General features: G+C 41.6%; 1 protein-coding gene across 3 annotated transcripts in view; it reads right to left on the bottom strand.

Moving 5' to 3' along the window:
* LOC115774089 (sorting nexin-14-like) overlaps positions 1-12,959 on the bottom strand; it is a 31,147-nt gene extending 18,188 nt beyond the window's left edge. For 2 of the 3 annotated variants that reach the window (XM_030721155.1, XM_030721156.1), the window contains exons 1-10: positions 12,499-12,635; positions 10,256-10,376; positions 10,077-10,150; positions 2,820-2,898; positions 2,686-2,729; positions 2,528-2,615; positions 1,666-1,750; positions 1,353-1,509; positions 918-993; positions 525-569 (exon numbers count right to left, since the gene is read on the bottom strand). In XM_030721155.1, the coding sequence (XP_030577015.1) occupies positions 525-569; positions 918-993; positions 1,353-1,509; positions 1,666-1,750; positions 2,528-2,615; positions 2,686-2,729; positions 2,820-2,898; positions 10,077-10,150; positions 10,256-10,376; positions 12,499-12,635 (906 nt within the window). Of the gene's footprint in view, positions 1-524; positions 570-917; positions 994-1,352; positions 1,510-1,665; positions 1,751-2,527; positions 2,616-2,685; positions 2,730-2,819; positions 2,899-10,076; positions 10,151-10,255; positions 10,377-12,498 lie in introns of all 3 variants that reach the window. The other variant, XM_030721154.1, reaches the window with a different exon arrangement.
* Positions 12,960-16,180: the final 3,221 nt, after the last annotated feature.

Here is a 16,180-nt window from a genome sequence, read left to right as displayed (position 1 = left end):
GGGAACGAAGACAGAGTCCACCAAAGTAAACTGCAGGGGGGGGGGGGGGGGGGGGGGCACCACGAGCAAACCTAATGAGACACTGCAGCCACCCCCACCCAGCAGGACATTTCAAAGAAGCTGGCTAAAGCTAACGCTAAAGCTATCCAAGGCTCAGAGCCTCGGTATGAGCAAAGATCAAAGCTGGAAATTATGGAGACGAGTGAAAAAGAGAAAAGGGTGGATGTCCTGTTATCTCCTGGAAAATGATGCATGGACCTGACATCTGTTTGGTAGCACGTGTACAATGTGTCAGGTACAGGTGGGAGTGCAGCAGCTCGTTATCTCTAACTCTGCCAGCACTTTATATTCAGCTGCTTCAGTGAGAGAAGGTCCTGTAACTTCCTGCAGTCTGAGGGAAACTAAAGTTTAACCATTTCTCTTTTATGAAAGTAACACTTGCACTGATTTGGGACCAGATCCCCTCCCACAGAGTGTTGTGGGTTCTCCTTTAACCAATCGGATAAAAGGAAACGTTCACTTACTGGAGTGTCATCAACAAACATGAGCACCATGAGGTTCACTGTGTCCTGAAAACAAGAGAAACGGCACATTTACTGCATTATTACAGCCGTTACACACTTTAAACCTGTTTGAAAAGTAGAGACTGAAGATTTTTATGTTGATGACCACGGCGCACTTCAGCCTTCATATTGTATGCAACAGTTTAACTAATGAACTTGACTCATTTCAGTGTTACAGCGTTTGAACTGATAAAATGGAGTTCATCACTGATGCGTTAAACTCTACAAAGACCGTTTACAGATTTGCCCGTTTCCAATTACTCTGATACACCAAAGATATAAAACAACAGGCACAAATTCACTGGGAAAAACGTGCTTTCCATGTTAGGAAGACACGATCCCGGTGCTACTTACAGGGTCGGCCATGAAGTCCATGGTGGGTAGGATGACGGAGCCGGCCATCACCTCCCGCAGCAGCAGAGCCAGAGGCCTGAGAACGAAATTTAAAGCTCAGAAATGTCACAGCCGCTCTGCCCGGGACGCCTTCCCTGCATGAAGCCGTATGAGAACATTTAAAGAGAAATGACCCAGAACTCACTGCACAGATTATACAGTATATCTGATCTGGCCAACAACACTGCAGGGTCCCTGAGAAAGAAGCAGGCCTGCTGCCACCACAAACCCACTGCAGGTTAGTGGAAGAAACCGGAAGATGGAGTGAAAAGCTACTGTTCACAGTGAGAGGGAGATACAACAGAGATCTGAGAGAAGTGTAACCCTCAGACCCGCTCTCATCGCTGCACGGCAGGGCGATGAAGGTAAAGAGTTCAGAAAGCTGCAGACACAAACCTGCAGTCTGTGGCTTTGGGAGGCATCACGTAGGGAAACAGCATCTCAGTGAGCTTCCTCAGGTACAGCAGCTCGTCCTTTCTGCTGTGCAGAGCGACGTGGAGGTCGGCGCCATATTCCTCCAGAGCCGCCTGCTGCAGGCCGTCCACATTCTTCACTGCAAACAAATACGAAACTGTCCATCCAGTAAACCCGACACCAGATAACTGCACTTCAAACGCACAAATACAGCCAGCAAACGGCTCGTTAAATCAGTTAATGTAACATTCATGTCAGAAATGAAACATGAGCCGCCTCAGGTGCACGTGCATACCTCTCTGCCGGGCTTTGGCAATAATTTCAATGTGCTTCATCGCAGCTTTCATCACTCTGTCTGCAAACACAGCAGGGATATCAACCTGCCAACAGTGAGACACACAGAAACTAACCAATCAGCAACCACTTCCTGTTGCATCACCAAAAATATGCAGCAGGAAGTGGTGAACAGTCATGAAAAGACAGGACTGTATGTGAACTGTCTGGGATTTGGATGAATCTGTGAACAACAGGACGCCTCATGTCCAGGTGAGAATGGGAGGGGCTGCTGCTCGTCCTCTCACCTGAGACTGAACTGATAACTGCTCAGGGGCTCAGTAAGCTTTTTAAAAGATGAGCAGGTAATATTACACCTGTTTCATGGTCAGACAGTGAGGAGCAGGCCCACAATGATTTATCATGAACAATGTGAAGAAAAACTTTATTTCACACTTTGTTGTTATTTCCTGGCAGATTACTAATGACATGGATTCAGACCTGAACCTTTGCCGCACTATTTGAACTCTCAGTAACTGAGTAACACCGAGAGCATCAGCGTGACGGAGGGTTCACGGCTCGTCTGGACCGGCTCGCTCCATCTCAAAGCTGCACATTCATTGGTCAGTGTTTGGACACGTGCAATGATTACTGTGAAAGCATCACAACGAGGCATCGCAGTGGCTTCAGATATCAATTACTTTCCTTTTTAAATGGTCCATCGACACACTTCCAGCATGTTTTATTGCACTTTGAAGTTCGAGGCGATGTTTGCACATGATTTTTATACAGATCGAATCTTCTGTGGAGCAAATTTAATCTTTGGGATTAGCGGCTCTCCTCCTCCAGCTGATCTGTTCGGTCTGCGAGTGTCTGAGCATCACCTTCTGAGCTCGGCGGACGAGCACCGACGCGAAGAAGCGGAAAGTCATCCTCACTTCATCTAAACACGCCTCGTCGTCCGTGATGTCCCTGAAACCAGAGAGGCCGTTTAAAGTAACTTCTCCACGTCGGTCACTGAATAAAAGCAGCTTCCTCTCACCTGTACCAGGGGTACACAAAGCTCTCGAGGACCAACTCGAAAACCTGCAGGGGGGAAATGTAGAAAAGGTCAGAGAGAACCAGATATTCACGTCTGGATGTTCTACTTCAACACGTGTCCACCTGCTGAGCTACCTCTGCTACTGAGGCGTCCACCTTGGAAGGAACCTTCAGGCCCAACCACGGCTGATAGTTTTCCAGGAGCAGCGTCGGTCTGCGAAGAAGGAATGAAAGTCAGACTGGTTTGTGTGTCTGCAGGATTCCTACAAGAAGCACGGATGGAGCCGCATCAATCTTTTCTTAATGCTCGCGTTTAGAAGCTGGAACTTCTGGAGTTGGTCCAGATGTGGAAGTTTGGGCTCTCTCCACATCTGCAATAACATGTGCTCATAAATATCAATGGAAATCAGTGACTACATTTTTATACCCTTTATATATTTTCATCGTGTGCTGATGTGTGAATTTATTATTTTTATATTTGTAGTATTTACTATCAGCTGCAGGTACAGAATACATTTCACTGTGAATTGTACTGCGTATAACTGCATATTACTGTGTATAACTGAGTATTACTGTGTATAACTGAGTATTACAGCGCATAACTGAGTACTACTGCGTATAACTACGTATTACTGTGTATAACTGTGTATAACTGTGTATAACTGACTATTACTGCGTATAACTGTGTATTACTGCGTATAACTGTGTATTACTGCGTATAACTGAGTATTACAGCGCATAACTGAGTACTACTGTGTATAACTGAGTATTACTGTGTGTATAACTGTGTACTACTGTGCATAACTGAGCATTACTGCGTATAACTGAGCATTACTGCGTATAACTGTGTATTACTGAGTATAACTGTGTATTACTGAGTATGACTGAGTACTACTGTGTATAACTGAGTATTACTGTGTATAACTGTGTACTACTGTGCATAACTGAGTATTACTGCGCATAACTGAGTACTACTGCGTATAACTGAGTATTACTGAGTATGACTGAGTATTACTGAGTATGACTGAGTATTACTGTGTATTACTGAGTATAACTGAGTACTACTGTGCATGACTGTGTACTACTGCGCATAACTGAGCATTACTGCGTATAACTGTGTATTACTGAGTATGACTGAGTACTACTGTGCATGACTGAGTACTAAGATAAGATAAGATAAGATAGTGTTTATTTGTCACATGCACAGTTATACACAGTACAATGCACAGTGAAATGTATTTTGTACCTGCAACCTAATAAACACTAATACTACTGCGCATGACTGAGTACTACTGCGCATAACTGACTATTACTGCGTATAACTGACTATTACTGCGTATAACTGTGCATTACTGAGTATGACTGAGCATTACTGCGTATAACTGAGTATTACTGCGTATAACTGAGTATAACTGTGTATAACTGAGTATTACTGCACATAACTGAGTATTACTGCACATAACTGAGTACTACTGCACATAACTGAGTACTACTGCGTATGACTGTGTATTACTGCGTATGACTGTGTATTACTGCGTATGACTGTGTATTACTGTGTATTACTGAGTATAACTGAGTACTACTGTGTATAACTGAGTACTACTGTGTATAACTGAGTATTACTGTGTATAACTGCGTATTACTGTGTATAACTGAGTATTACTGTGTATAACTGAGTATTACTGTGTATTACTGAGTATGACTGTGTATTACTGAGTATGACTGTGTATAACTGTGTATTACTGAGTATAACTGTGTATTACTCAGTATGACTGTGTATTACTGAGTATGACTGTGTATTACTGAGTATGACTGTGTATTACTGTGTATTACTGAGTATGACTGTGTATAACTGTGTATTACTGAGTATAACTGTGTATTACTGAGTATGACTGTGTATTACTGAGTATGACTGTGTATTACTGCGTATAACTGAGTATTACTGTGTATGACTGAGTATGACTGTGTATTACTGAGTATGACTGTGTATTACTCAGTATGACTGTGTATTACTGTGTATGACTGAGTATGACTGTGTATAACTGAGTATTACTGAGTATAACTGAGTATTACTGAGTATGACTGAGTATTACTGTGTATGACTGAGTATTACTGTGTATAACTGTGTATTACTGAGTATAACTGTGTATTACTCAGTATGACTGTGTATTACTGAGTATGACTGTGTATTACTCAGTATGACTGAGTATTACTGTGTATTACTGAGTATGACTGTGTATAACTGTGTATTACTGAGTATAACTGTGTATTACTCAGTATGACTGTGTATTACTGAGTATGACTGTGTATTACTGCGTATAACTGAGTATTACTGTGTATGACTGAGTATGACTGTGTATTACTGAGTATGACTGAGTATTACTCAGTATGACTGAGTATTACTGTGTATGACTGAGTATTACTGTGTATTACTGAGTATTACTGTGTATTACTGAGTATGACTGTGTATTACTGTGTATTACTGAGTATGACTGTGTATAACTGTGTATTACTGAGTATAACTGTGTATTACTCAGTATGACTGTGTATTACTGAGTATGACTGTGTATTACTGCGTATAACTGAGTATTACTGTGTATGACTGAGTATGACTGTGTATTACTGAGTATTACTGTGTATTACTCAGTATGACTGTGTATTACTGTGTATGACTGAGTATGACTGTGTATTACTGAGTATAACTGTGTATTACTCAGTATGACTGAGTATTACTGTGTATGACTGAGTATGACTGTGTATTACTGTGTATGACTGAGTATGACTGTGTATAACTGAGTATTACTGAGTATAGAATAGAATAGAACTTTATTGTCATTATACATACAACAAAATTAATCATATAACGACATTCTGTCATAATATAAAGAAACTGTGTTTGGAACAACCATCCAGAGAAGAACAGACAGACTAACAGATGGGTGTCTGCAGCCGCTGCCGTTTTTCACTGGCGCCACCCCTACAATCAGTCCCCGGAAAAGGAAACAAACACACATCATGGGGTAGTTAGGTTAAAAAAAGTCAACCACCTTAGCAAAGCATATTTGCACATTTAAAGCCAGGATAGCAATATGGTCGGTAAGGGAGGGGCAGGAGGGGATGCAGCTGGAGATTAGAGGGTGGGGGCATTGTGGAGCCAGATACCAGCTCCTAGCCAAAACAGTTCACTGATAGTGATGGAAGTTCATCAGCGGCCGTGGTACACCAGATCCAGCTTCACAAATCACAGAGAGGGCTGAGGGGGAGAGCGACCGTCACACATAGTCCTGGAGAGATATGATTACCAGCCCAAGGCCGGCAGGGGAGCCGAATCCTGATAATGCAGATGTTGTTTTGGAACAGGCTGCTTGTTTTTTTCCAACAGCCTTCAGTTTCACTGGGAACCATTCAGTAATCCAATAATCCAAATTCATTGGTTACCGTCCTCGCCGTGCAGAACCGAACCTCCAGATCTAATCCCACTCACCTGCGAGCACGTGAGTATAACTGAGCATTACTGTGTATAACTGAGTATTACTGTGTATAACTGAGTATTACTGTGTATAACTGAGCATTACTGTGTATAACTGAGTATTACTGTGTATAACTGAGCATTACTGTGTATAACTGAGTATTACTGTGTATAACTGAGTATTACTGTGTGTGTGATGAATAATCTCCTCCTCGGAGGCCCGCCTGCTGTGACGCGTGCTCGAGGACGCATCGCGGTCTAATCTGAGCCACATCTCTGTGACGACTTCAAAACATCTCGACTGATAAGAGTTTCAAAACAAAACAATCATACGGATCACCGGCGCCAACGCGTCATCGATGATGTAACAGGCAAAAATAAAAAGCCTGCACGGCCTCATTGATCCATTTTTCATCTTTTCCTTTTGTTCTGAGGTTCTTCATCCGGCTCGAGGTGATTACCATCTCCAGCTTCAACCAATCAGAGTCTTGCTCCACACAGAACCTTAAAGTGAGGTTTTCACACTGGAAACGCACACAAATATGTTCCTGCAGTAAAAATATCTACTAATATTTGAGAACTATTATCGCTTCCCTGCAGTCAGTGGCGCAAAAAGGGGGTATGCACTATATGCAATGCATAGGGGCGCCGCAAAAGAGGGGGCGCCAAAACGATGTGGGAAAATATTTCTCTAGTTGCATTTTCTGTATTTAACAGCTGTGCATATGACATGATCAATAACAGATGTGCGGCGCTGATTAGGAGCCCCTGCGCTCCTTCACCTCCCCTCCTCCTGTCCCCGTTTAAAGACATTCGGTAAGTTATGTCATAGAAGTCTCGTATTTTATAAGTCCACGAATAAGTGATCTGCACACATGAACACAGTAAATGTTGAGAGGATGCGGATGGTGCGTTGTGTGTGTGTGTGTGTGTGTGTAGTGTTGTAGCTAGTGGTCGGTCACAAGGCGCCGCTCCGGATTTCACCTTCACTTTCGGAGCTCTGCTGTCTCTGCATTCAGCAAACAGGAGCCCCGCGGACTCCTCACCGGCTAGATCGCTGCTTTTATCGCTGCTTGCGCCTCTATTATTTCACTGCAATTTACAATCTACCACAGCAGGGAAAGTTCACAATGTGCACGTTTGATGTCCCTAAGGTCATGCGCGCACTTGATTTCGCAGCTACAGAAATTGAAATGACAACTGGCATGAATGAGAAGAAGTAAGAAGAAAAACGAAGATCAAATGAAAATTTCAGGCATGCTTTAGCATGAGTGGATCATCGCTGACAAGTTTTTTTTTCATGCCTCCATTGTTCTGTGTGGTTTTACTCCTGTGCAGAGAATGTCAGCTGTTATTTTTTGCTTACATCAGCTGTAGCCACCAGAACGATCATTATAACCACAATCTGGTGATAATCACACTATTGTGGTTTGTGCGATTGTTTGGTGCCGTTTCCTGCACTTTCTATGAACTGACAGATTTCCTCAGGCAGATAATCACACCTGTGTAATAAGGCACGTCACCAAACTCAGAAGCTATTTACTCCAGAAAAGACTGAAACTGCTGTGATTTAAACCTCTTATAAAGTTCCCTGTCTGTGTTTTGGTGTTTATGACGCGTTCTGTCTTCAGGACTTTGCTGCAGCGTTTCCTGCTGTGTGACGCAGTGATGCACTGTCAGCTCACCTGTGCAGGTCTCCCTCTTCATCTTGTCCCGTATCTGTCCCACCAATCCGCTCTTTTCCCCGCATCGCGAGTGAGGAAAAGAGACAGATGGTTTACCTCCGATGTCAGCGTTCAGGTCTTTTGCCTCCCACCTGTTTGGAAAATCCCTGTTTTCCACTTTTCGTTGGGTCATTTTTGGGGAGTCAGGCAGCTTAAATGTCACCAAAGTGCTGACCGATGTTTTATCCGCTGATCATTGATCAATCGGCAATACGGAAAACGGGATAGCACAGTTCTTGCCGGCTGCCGGCAGCTGTTGCAGTGCATTGTGGGATTTGTAGTGTAAGTGGTGGAAGCACATTTATCCGCGGGCCAAGCTATATGAAATCATCTTGCTGGCCGTATAAAATTAGATCGTGGGCTGGAAGTGGCCCGCAAGCCTCGAGTCTGACACATGTGACATAGAGAAAAACTGCAGTACGGAAGTTAAAATGTGTAGATGAATTGTTAGTAGGGCTGCAACGATTCATCGATTAACTCGATTAAATCGATTCTAAAAATTTATCGACACAAATTTACTGTGTCGATGCTTCGTTTAAACTCTGCAGCGCTCAGCTGTCTCAGTGTAAGCGGCGCTCCTCACTAGCATTAGCAGCATTAGTGCTGACGTTTTTTTGTGGGTTTATTGGGGGCTGGCAAACCAACATAGAACTGCATTACCGCCACCTACTGGACTGGAGTGTGAATCACTCACGTACACACAAGCACACATTCTAAAAAGCTCTCCGTCGCTGCGATGGATTTCCTTTAACACAGAGTGGATCATCACTAGAGTTGCCACCTGTCTCGTAAAATACAGAACCCCGTATGTTACGGGACTCCGTGGAATACGGCTCCGTAACATGCGGGGTTCCGTACTTTACGGGACGGGTGGCAACTATCGCTGACATGCATTTCCACGCCTCCACTGCTCTCTGTGTGTCTGTGTGTGTTGTGCTCGCTGAGAATTTCAGCTGCTATTTTTGTCTTTACTTCAGCTGTAGCTACCAGAACTGGTTTGCTAGCGAGCGCGGGCCATTAGCACTAGCGATGGTTCGGTACCGGAAGGCCCGCCCCCCAGGACCGAGGGGCTCCTTCAAAATATTTTTATACTTTAATCCCTTATTAGTGACTAAATATAGACCTGCAGTAGAAACGTATTTTCGAGAATGCTTGTGAATACAAAGCATTACACCATTACTCACACATGCGCCATGGCTCCCACAGCCACTAGTTTTTCAAAACACTCATAGCAGGCAGCGGTTTTAACTGCGCAAGCGCAAAGAGGCGAAGCTGTGACGGTGAGCGCAAGTAGTGAAAAAGGAAACGTTTTTCAGCGTCCAAAACAGCAGCTTTTTCTTTTAGTAACCACCATTAAATCTGTGAAACAGCTGGAGGTCCTTCATCAAGCACCTGATCAGCAAGTGTTAAGGTGAAGAAAAGAGAACTTTGTAGCTGCTCCATTCACCGCTGTTTGTTCACATGGCGAGAAACTGCATTACGGAAGTTAAAATATGCAGATAAACTGTTAATAAAAAAAGTATTTCTTATCCGATTACTCGATTAATCGCTGGAATAATCGATAGAATACTCGATTACTAAAATAATCGTTTTATGCAGCCCTAATTGTTAGTACGAAAAATTATTTCTTATCTGATTACTTGATTAATTGATGGAATAATCAAAACAATACTCGATTAATAAAATAGTTGCAGCCCTACTTGTATTCAGAAAGCCATTGTCAAACATTAGTTTTCAGCACCAGTGGAGCTGTGAAAGGCCTTCAAGAAAAATGACATGCACCTCGAGAAATGTAACTACAGGTTCACAAAGACTGTGATTAGGCTTTAGATGTGCTTTCTGGTTACATGTGTAGGCCCCGTCACTCAGTTAACAAGCAGGAGCAACTTTTAGTGGTTAGCATTAGCTTGCTAATTAGCATGGGGGGGGGGGGGGGGGGGGGCGTCCAAAATGTGTCCGCATACACCTCAGAAAGTATATAGCTGCGCCCCTGCCTGCAGTGCTGTGGCAAAAAATATCCACCAGGTGGCAGAACAGTTTCCCTAAAAAGGTTAAAAACACTCAGTCTTCTCTGTAAAATGTACAAATAAAGTTTGACTGGCTGATGGTGTGAGGTGTTTCCTTAAGTTAACCAATCAGCCGGCAGCGTGGCTAATATTGCAGATTAAAATCATCTGTGAAATGTGAAGGTGGACGTACCGATGACGTTTGCATTTGACCTTCCCGCACACGGCGCAGCTGTGACCCAGAGGAAACAGTTCCTGCTCCTGCCGCTGTGCAAAGAGAGGAAATCAGTCAACACTTCATCACAGAGAACCTGTCTGTGTACAGAGATAATCACTCAGTCAGAAGCTCTCAGGTAAAGGTGTGCGCCTTACTCTGCTCCTGGGCTTCGCCGTGAACAGGACGCTCGGAAGGAGCGTCTCCGGTCTGAGGGAGCAGTAGAAAGTCACGCAGCCAGCCAGGAGCGACCAGAACACCATCAGGATGTGAATGTACCTGCAGGATGATCACACAGCAGTCAGAGATGAACTGGGGCACCACCTTGTGTTCACTCCGTATGAACTGCAGCCGATGCTGGCTCTTCCTCTAATTCAGGCCTCTCCAAAAGTGTGTTAACGGTAAATAAACACTGAGCTTTATGATACTTTTAGCTTTCAGAAACAAAAACGTAACAAAAGGAGAGTTTTACAGTTTATCTGTAAACACTGTGTCATATACAGGATGAAATCACAGCTCCTACTTCTTTGGAAATATCCACGTAATTTAGAGCATTTATGAGCAGTGGAGCCTCAGGCTGAATAGCTCCACCCACCATCTGTTCAAACCTTCTGTTTATGAGGGGACGGCCAATCAGAAGAGAGCTGAAGGAGGGGACGAGCTAAAACGTTTCAGAAACAGAATGAAGTGAGGGGCTGCAGCATGAGATCGAGATCACTTTATATTATAGGGTCTTTATGCTACAACAAAGCAGCTTGGAGGCGACAGCTGTTTGGTTTATAAATGAAAATGAATTCAGATGGATCAGTAGAGCCCAAGAATAAAAATACAGAGCTGGAAATGAGCAGAAAGATCCACTTTGAACATCAGAACCACCACAATTTGTTTGAGTTATGTGCAACTAACAGGCACTGACACAAAGACAGGAGGCCGAGCTGTTCAGAGCTTCACTGGGAGTGACCGAGACTAGAAATGAGCCCATATCAGAGGGACAGCTCAGGCTCAGATGGTTTGGACATGTGCAGAGGGGGGAGGATGGATATACTGCACAAAGACGATGAAGACAGAGCTGCCAGGCAGGAGGAAAAGGAGAAGACCTCAGAGAGGGTTTATGGGTGTAGTGAAGGACCTACAGAGGGTTGGTGTGACAGAGGAGGATGCTGGGATAGGAAGAGATGAAAGCAGATGATCTGCTGTGGCAGATCAGCTGAAAGAAGAAACAGGGTTTTCCTGGTTCATAGAGGACTTTTAGCACGACTGGTCTGCATACAGTTTAGGCACAGTCAGTGCGACCTGACTTAACAGATGCTCATGCATTTACTTTTTGTCAAGTCAAGTCAAGTCAAGTTTATTTATAAAGCACGTTTAAAAACAACAGCAGTTGACCAAAGTGCTGTACATTTAAGATAAATAAAATAACTTAAAACACAATGTAAAAGAGATAGTTAAAACAGGAAGCATAAAATTATAAAAACAAAAATAAAAATAAAAGAAAACAACATCAGTAATGTATCCAGTACTCATTTTGATTTAAAAGCCAAAGAATAAAAATGGGTTTTCAAACGAGATTTAAAGATGTCAACTGTAGGGGAGGTCCTGATGTGAAGGGGCAGCTTGTTCCATAATTTCGGAGCAACGACTGCAAAAGCCCGATCACCTCTATGTTTTAATCTTGACCTCGGTACAGTTAAGAGCATTTGCTCAGCAGACCTCAGTGATCTGATGGGAGTGTGCAGGCTTATAAGATCAGAGAGGTAGGTAGGTGTTAACCCATGCAACGCCTTAAAAACAAATAATAAAACCTTAAAATCAATTCTAAAACTGACTGGTAACCAGTGTAAGGATGCAAGTATGGGGGATATATGGTCTCGTTTATGAGTGCCGGTTAGTAATCGTGCTGCTGCATTTTGAATCAGTTGCAGACGACGAAGTAGCGACAGACTGACACCTGAATAGAGACTGTTACAGTAATCGAGTCGAGATGAAATGAAAGCATGGATAGCTTTCTCAAAATCCGTGGAACAGAGGTTTTTGGCCATTTGATTAAAAAAAAAAAGCATTTTAAACTTAAGTAAACTGTTTTGTGTTTTTCCTTTGGTGGAAGCCCAAACCAAAAAAGGCCAAATGTGGAGGAAAAGCCTGCCTAATAAGCTGAGGGTGTTTGGAGAAAGCTCTTAGATGATTAAATGTTCATTTTGTGGAGTAAAGTATGCTGAATTAGCCCCTGAGAGCTGTTTTTCCTCTGTAACCGCTGCTGCACGGATACATGTCAGAGCAGAAACCTTAAAAACGGCACATTCTCAGGCAGATTCCCCTCCGACTGAACAGGAGCCGCACACGGACCGTCTGACACCGTCCACGCCGGTGAATTTTCCAGGTGAACGGGGTCGTGTGAGCTCACCTGTTGAGTAGCACGGTGAGCGTTAGCATGGACACCAGGAGGAAGCAGGTAAGCGGATACTGGCGGCCGGCTTCCCGCAGGACATCCACCTTCAGCCGCCGCTTCACGTCCTCCACACACGCTGAGATCTGCGCCATCCTGTCAGTGCAGCTGTCCGAACATGATCGGTCGGGGCTCGGAGAGCGGGGCTCAGGCGGTAAACGGTTGAAGCCCGGTAGCGTCGCTACTTTAGCCTGAACACAGCTAGCGTCGGAGCAGCTTTACCGCCTCAGCCACGAATCTACCGCCGCGGCTCCTCCCGGGACTAAATCAGCCTCCACGGGCGCTGCTGCCCACTCCGGTCCCGAATTACTCACTTTGGTCACTTCCTAAAGTTTTCACTTCCTCTTTTCCGTTTTGGTTTTCAAAGTCCGACAAACTTCCTCAACAGATGGAAAGAGCTGTAATCCCACCGCGGGTTGCCAGGTCTGCGGAAGAACGTAAACCCACCAGGAGCTCCGGCTGTTTGACGGGATTATGTGCGGCTGTTTCACCGCACAATTTACATGCAGTGAGTTTAATCTGAGTGTGGGGTGTTCCTCTTGAATGCATCTATAAGCACTGATATACATGTAAAACACAGGAGCTGCCCACTGAGATTTAAATAAAGAAAAAGAGGACTTTAGGGATTTTTTTGTACATAAGTTATTGTGTGTTTATCTAAATGTCAAAATGGTAAAAATTCAGATAAGTTTTTACCTCATTAAAATGTTCTGTAATACTTTATTTTGAGGTATGTACAGTTCTATTGGTTTGAGCTAGTTTAACTTCTAACTGCTGTACAAAATCATAATATGTAATAAAGTCAGCATTATCTGACTGAATCAGCTACGCCAATAACAAAAACAGTAAATAGTTTATTTTCTAATCAAATATTTGACTTTGTTGTAAACCTTTTTGGTTCCGTTTGTTTCGATCGCCTGTGCACAAACCAAACAGCCTTTAAGCTGCAACCTGATCATTCCTCAAACCTCTCTCACTGCGACTGTGTGAAAACGTGACTTCATCAGCAGACATGGCAACCCTGAACCAAGAAACGCCACTTCCGGTTGGGCGACTTGTTTTGGTAAGCTTACAGTGAGGAGATGTATTAATCAGTAATCAGGGAGGGATTTTATCATTAAAAGCACGTTTTTGTATCGCAGCTTGTAAATAAACAGAACTGTTTTCTCAGTAAAATTTTAATACTTTAAAAACATTAACAATTCTCCAATAAAACAGCAGGAGGCCTGTTTTTATAGACATCAGATGTTTAATCAAATACAAAATATACCATCAGAGCAGAAAAGTGTAAGTGAGTTTTGTGGACTTAATAATTCAAATTCATTATTTTTGAAACCGGTAGAAGAAAGAGAGATTATTGAAATGGTAAATAAATGTAAAAATAAACTTTCCACAGACTGTGATGATATTGATATGATGGTAGTAAAAAAGGTAATTGATGGAATTGTGTCCCCTTTAACATATCTGTGTAATTTATCATTCAGAACAGGTACATTCCCTGAGAGAATGAAAATTGCTAAAGTTATTCCTTTACATAAAGCCGGTGATGTTCATGACTTTACTAACTATAGGCCAGTCTCTTTACTTTCACAGTTCTCTAAGATAATGGAGAAATTGTTTGTGGCAAGGCTTGACAATTTCAATGAAAAATGCAATGTATTAATGGAAAGTCAGTATGGTTTTAGGGCAGCCAGGTCAACAACATTGGCAATGATAGAGTTAGTGGAACATATAACGGAATATATACAAAACAGAAAATATGCAGTGGGGATATTTATTGACTTAAAAAAGGCCTTTGATACTATTGATCATAAAATATTAATATATAAAATGGAAAGATATGGAGTGAGAGGGGTAGCAAATAACTGGCTGAAAAGTTATCTTGACAACAGACAGCAATATGTACAAATTGGTCAGTCCAAATCTTTATGTTTGAATATTACATGTGGGGTTCCTCAAGGCTCAGTATTGGGTCCCAAATTGTTTATTATGTATATTAATGATATATGTAGAGTGACTAATGTTTTGAATTTTATTATATTTGCTGATGATACAACTATTTTTTATACTGGGGATGATCTAAAACAGGTTTTGGATGATGTTGGTAAAGAAATTGATAAACTTAAATATTGGTTTGACAGAAATAAATTATCTTTAAATTTAACTAAGACAAAATTTATGTTGTTTGGAAATAAAGAAATTAAGACTGTGGTAAAGTTAGAAATTAATAATGTAAGGATTGAGCAAGTTTTTCAACATAAGTTTCTAGGAGTAATATTGGACCACAAGTTATGTTGGAAACCCCATATCAAACACGTGTGTAATAAGATGGCAAAAATTATAGGGATATTAGGGAAAAATAGGCATATCTTGAATATTAAAACTTTGCACACTTTATACTGTACAATGTTACTACCATATTTGGAGTATTGTGTTGAAGTTTGGGGTAACACATATAAGAGTTCTCTACAAAAAATATGTATTATGCAAAAAAGAGCACTGAGAATGATATATAATGTTGGGTATAGGGAACACACAAATCCACTATTCTTTAAATCAAAACTTATGAAATTTATGGATTTAGTAAAATTTAAAACTGCTCAGATGATGTTTAAAGCAAAAAACAGTATGCTTCCAAAGAATATTCAAAATTTCTTTAAAAATAGAGAAGGAAGGTTTGATCTAAGAGGGAAATGTAACTTTGTTCAACCATGTGTTCGCTCAAATCTTAAAAGTATGTGTGTATCAGTTTGTGGAGTGCGTTTGTGGAATGGTTTAGATGATGAAATTAAGTTGAGTACAACTATTGCACAATTCAAGAAAAAATATAAGGAGCATATAAATAATGTGTATAAATACGAATGAGATGTTTTGTTATTTTTGTTATTGTTGGATTGTAGCTTCATGTACATTAAAATGATCTATAGAAGATTGGGTAGATTGTATCACAGGGCACTTTGGCATGGGTAGGTGTGTGTAGCCATGCATGCTGGTGTTAGAGTATGCATGTTTGGTTAAAATGTTTGGTTAATATTAAAATTCAGTTTAATTATGAACTTGTAAAAGGCAATGGGGACAGGACTAGATAAGCTATTGCTTCTTCCTGCTCCCTTTTCGAACACCTTGAGATTGTTATAAAATACATTGCTGGTCATTTTATTTATTTATTTATTGATGTTTGATTTGCATTTGTTATATAGGTGAATATGTGTATGTATGCATATATGGATATATGTATGTTTTATTTTCCTACACGTTTATTTATTTTTCGTTGTTGTTTTTTTTTTTTTTTTTTTATTTTATTTTGATTGTTCGAAATAAATTGAATTAAATAAATAAAAAAAATAATCAGAAATAAATGTATAGAAAGCAGTGTGGGCACCACCTGCTCAAACATTTACTCAAACGCGCCCCCTACAGGTACGAGTCAAACTGCACCTTTAATCAAAGTGAAGGTTTTAATCAAAATGTTTATGAAGGTAATCCTGCAGACGCATAAACATGACATTGGATCACAATTACTAACTAGATGTGTTAATAATTTTGCACCTGGACATCTGAATGCTTTTCTTCATTGTGTTCAGTAAACATTAATATTTCCACAGCCTCTGAAATGTGTTTAATGCACAGAGATAAACAA

The sequence above is a fragment of the Archocentrus centrarchus genome, chromosome 24, assembly GCF_007364275.1.
Source record: "Archocentrus centrarchus isolate MPI-CPG fArcCen1 chromosome 24, fArcCen1, whole genome shotgun sequence".
In the NCBI taxonomy this organism is placed as follows: domain Eukaryota; kingdom Metazoa; phylum Chordata; class Actinopteri; order Cichliformes; family Cichlidae; genus Archocentrus; species Archocentrus centrarchus.
This window is presented reverse-complemented; position numbering and strand designations above follow the sequence as displayed.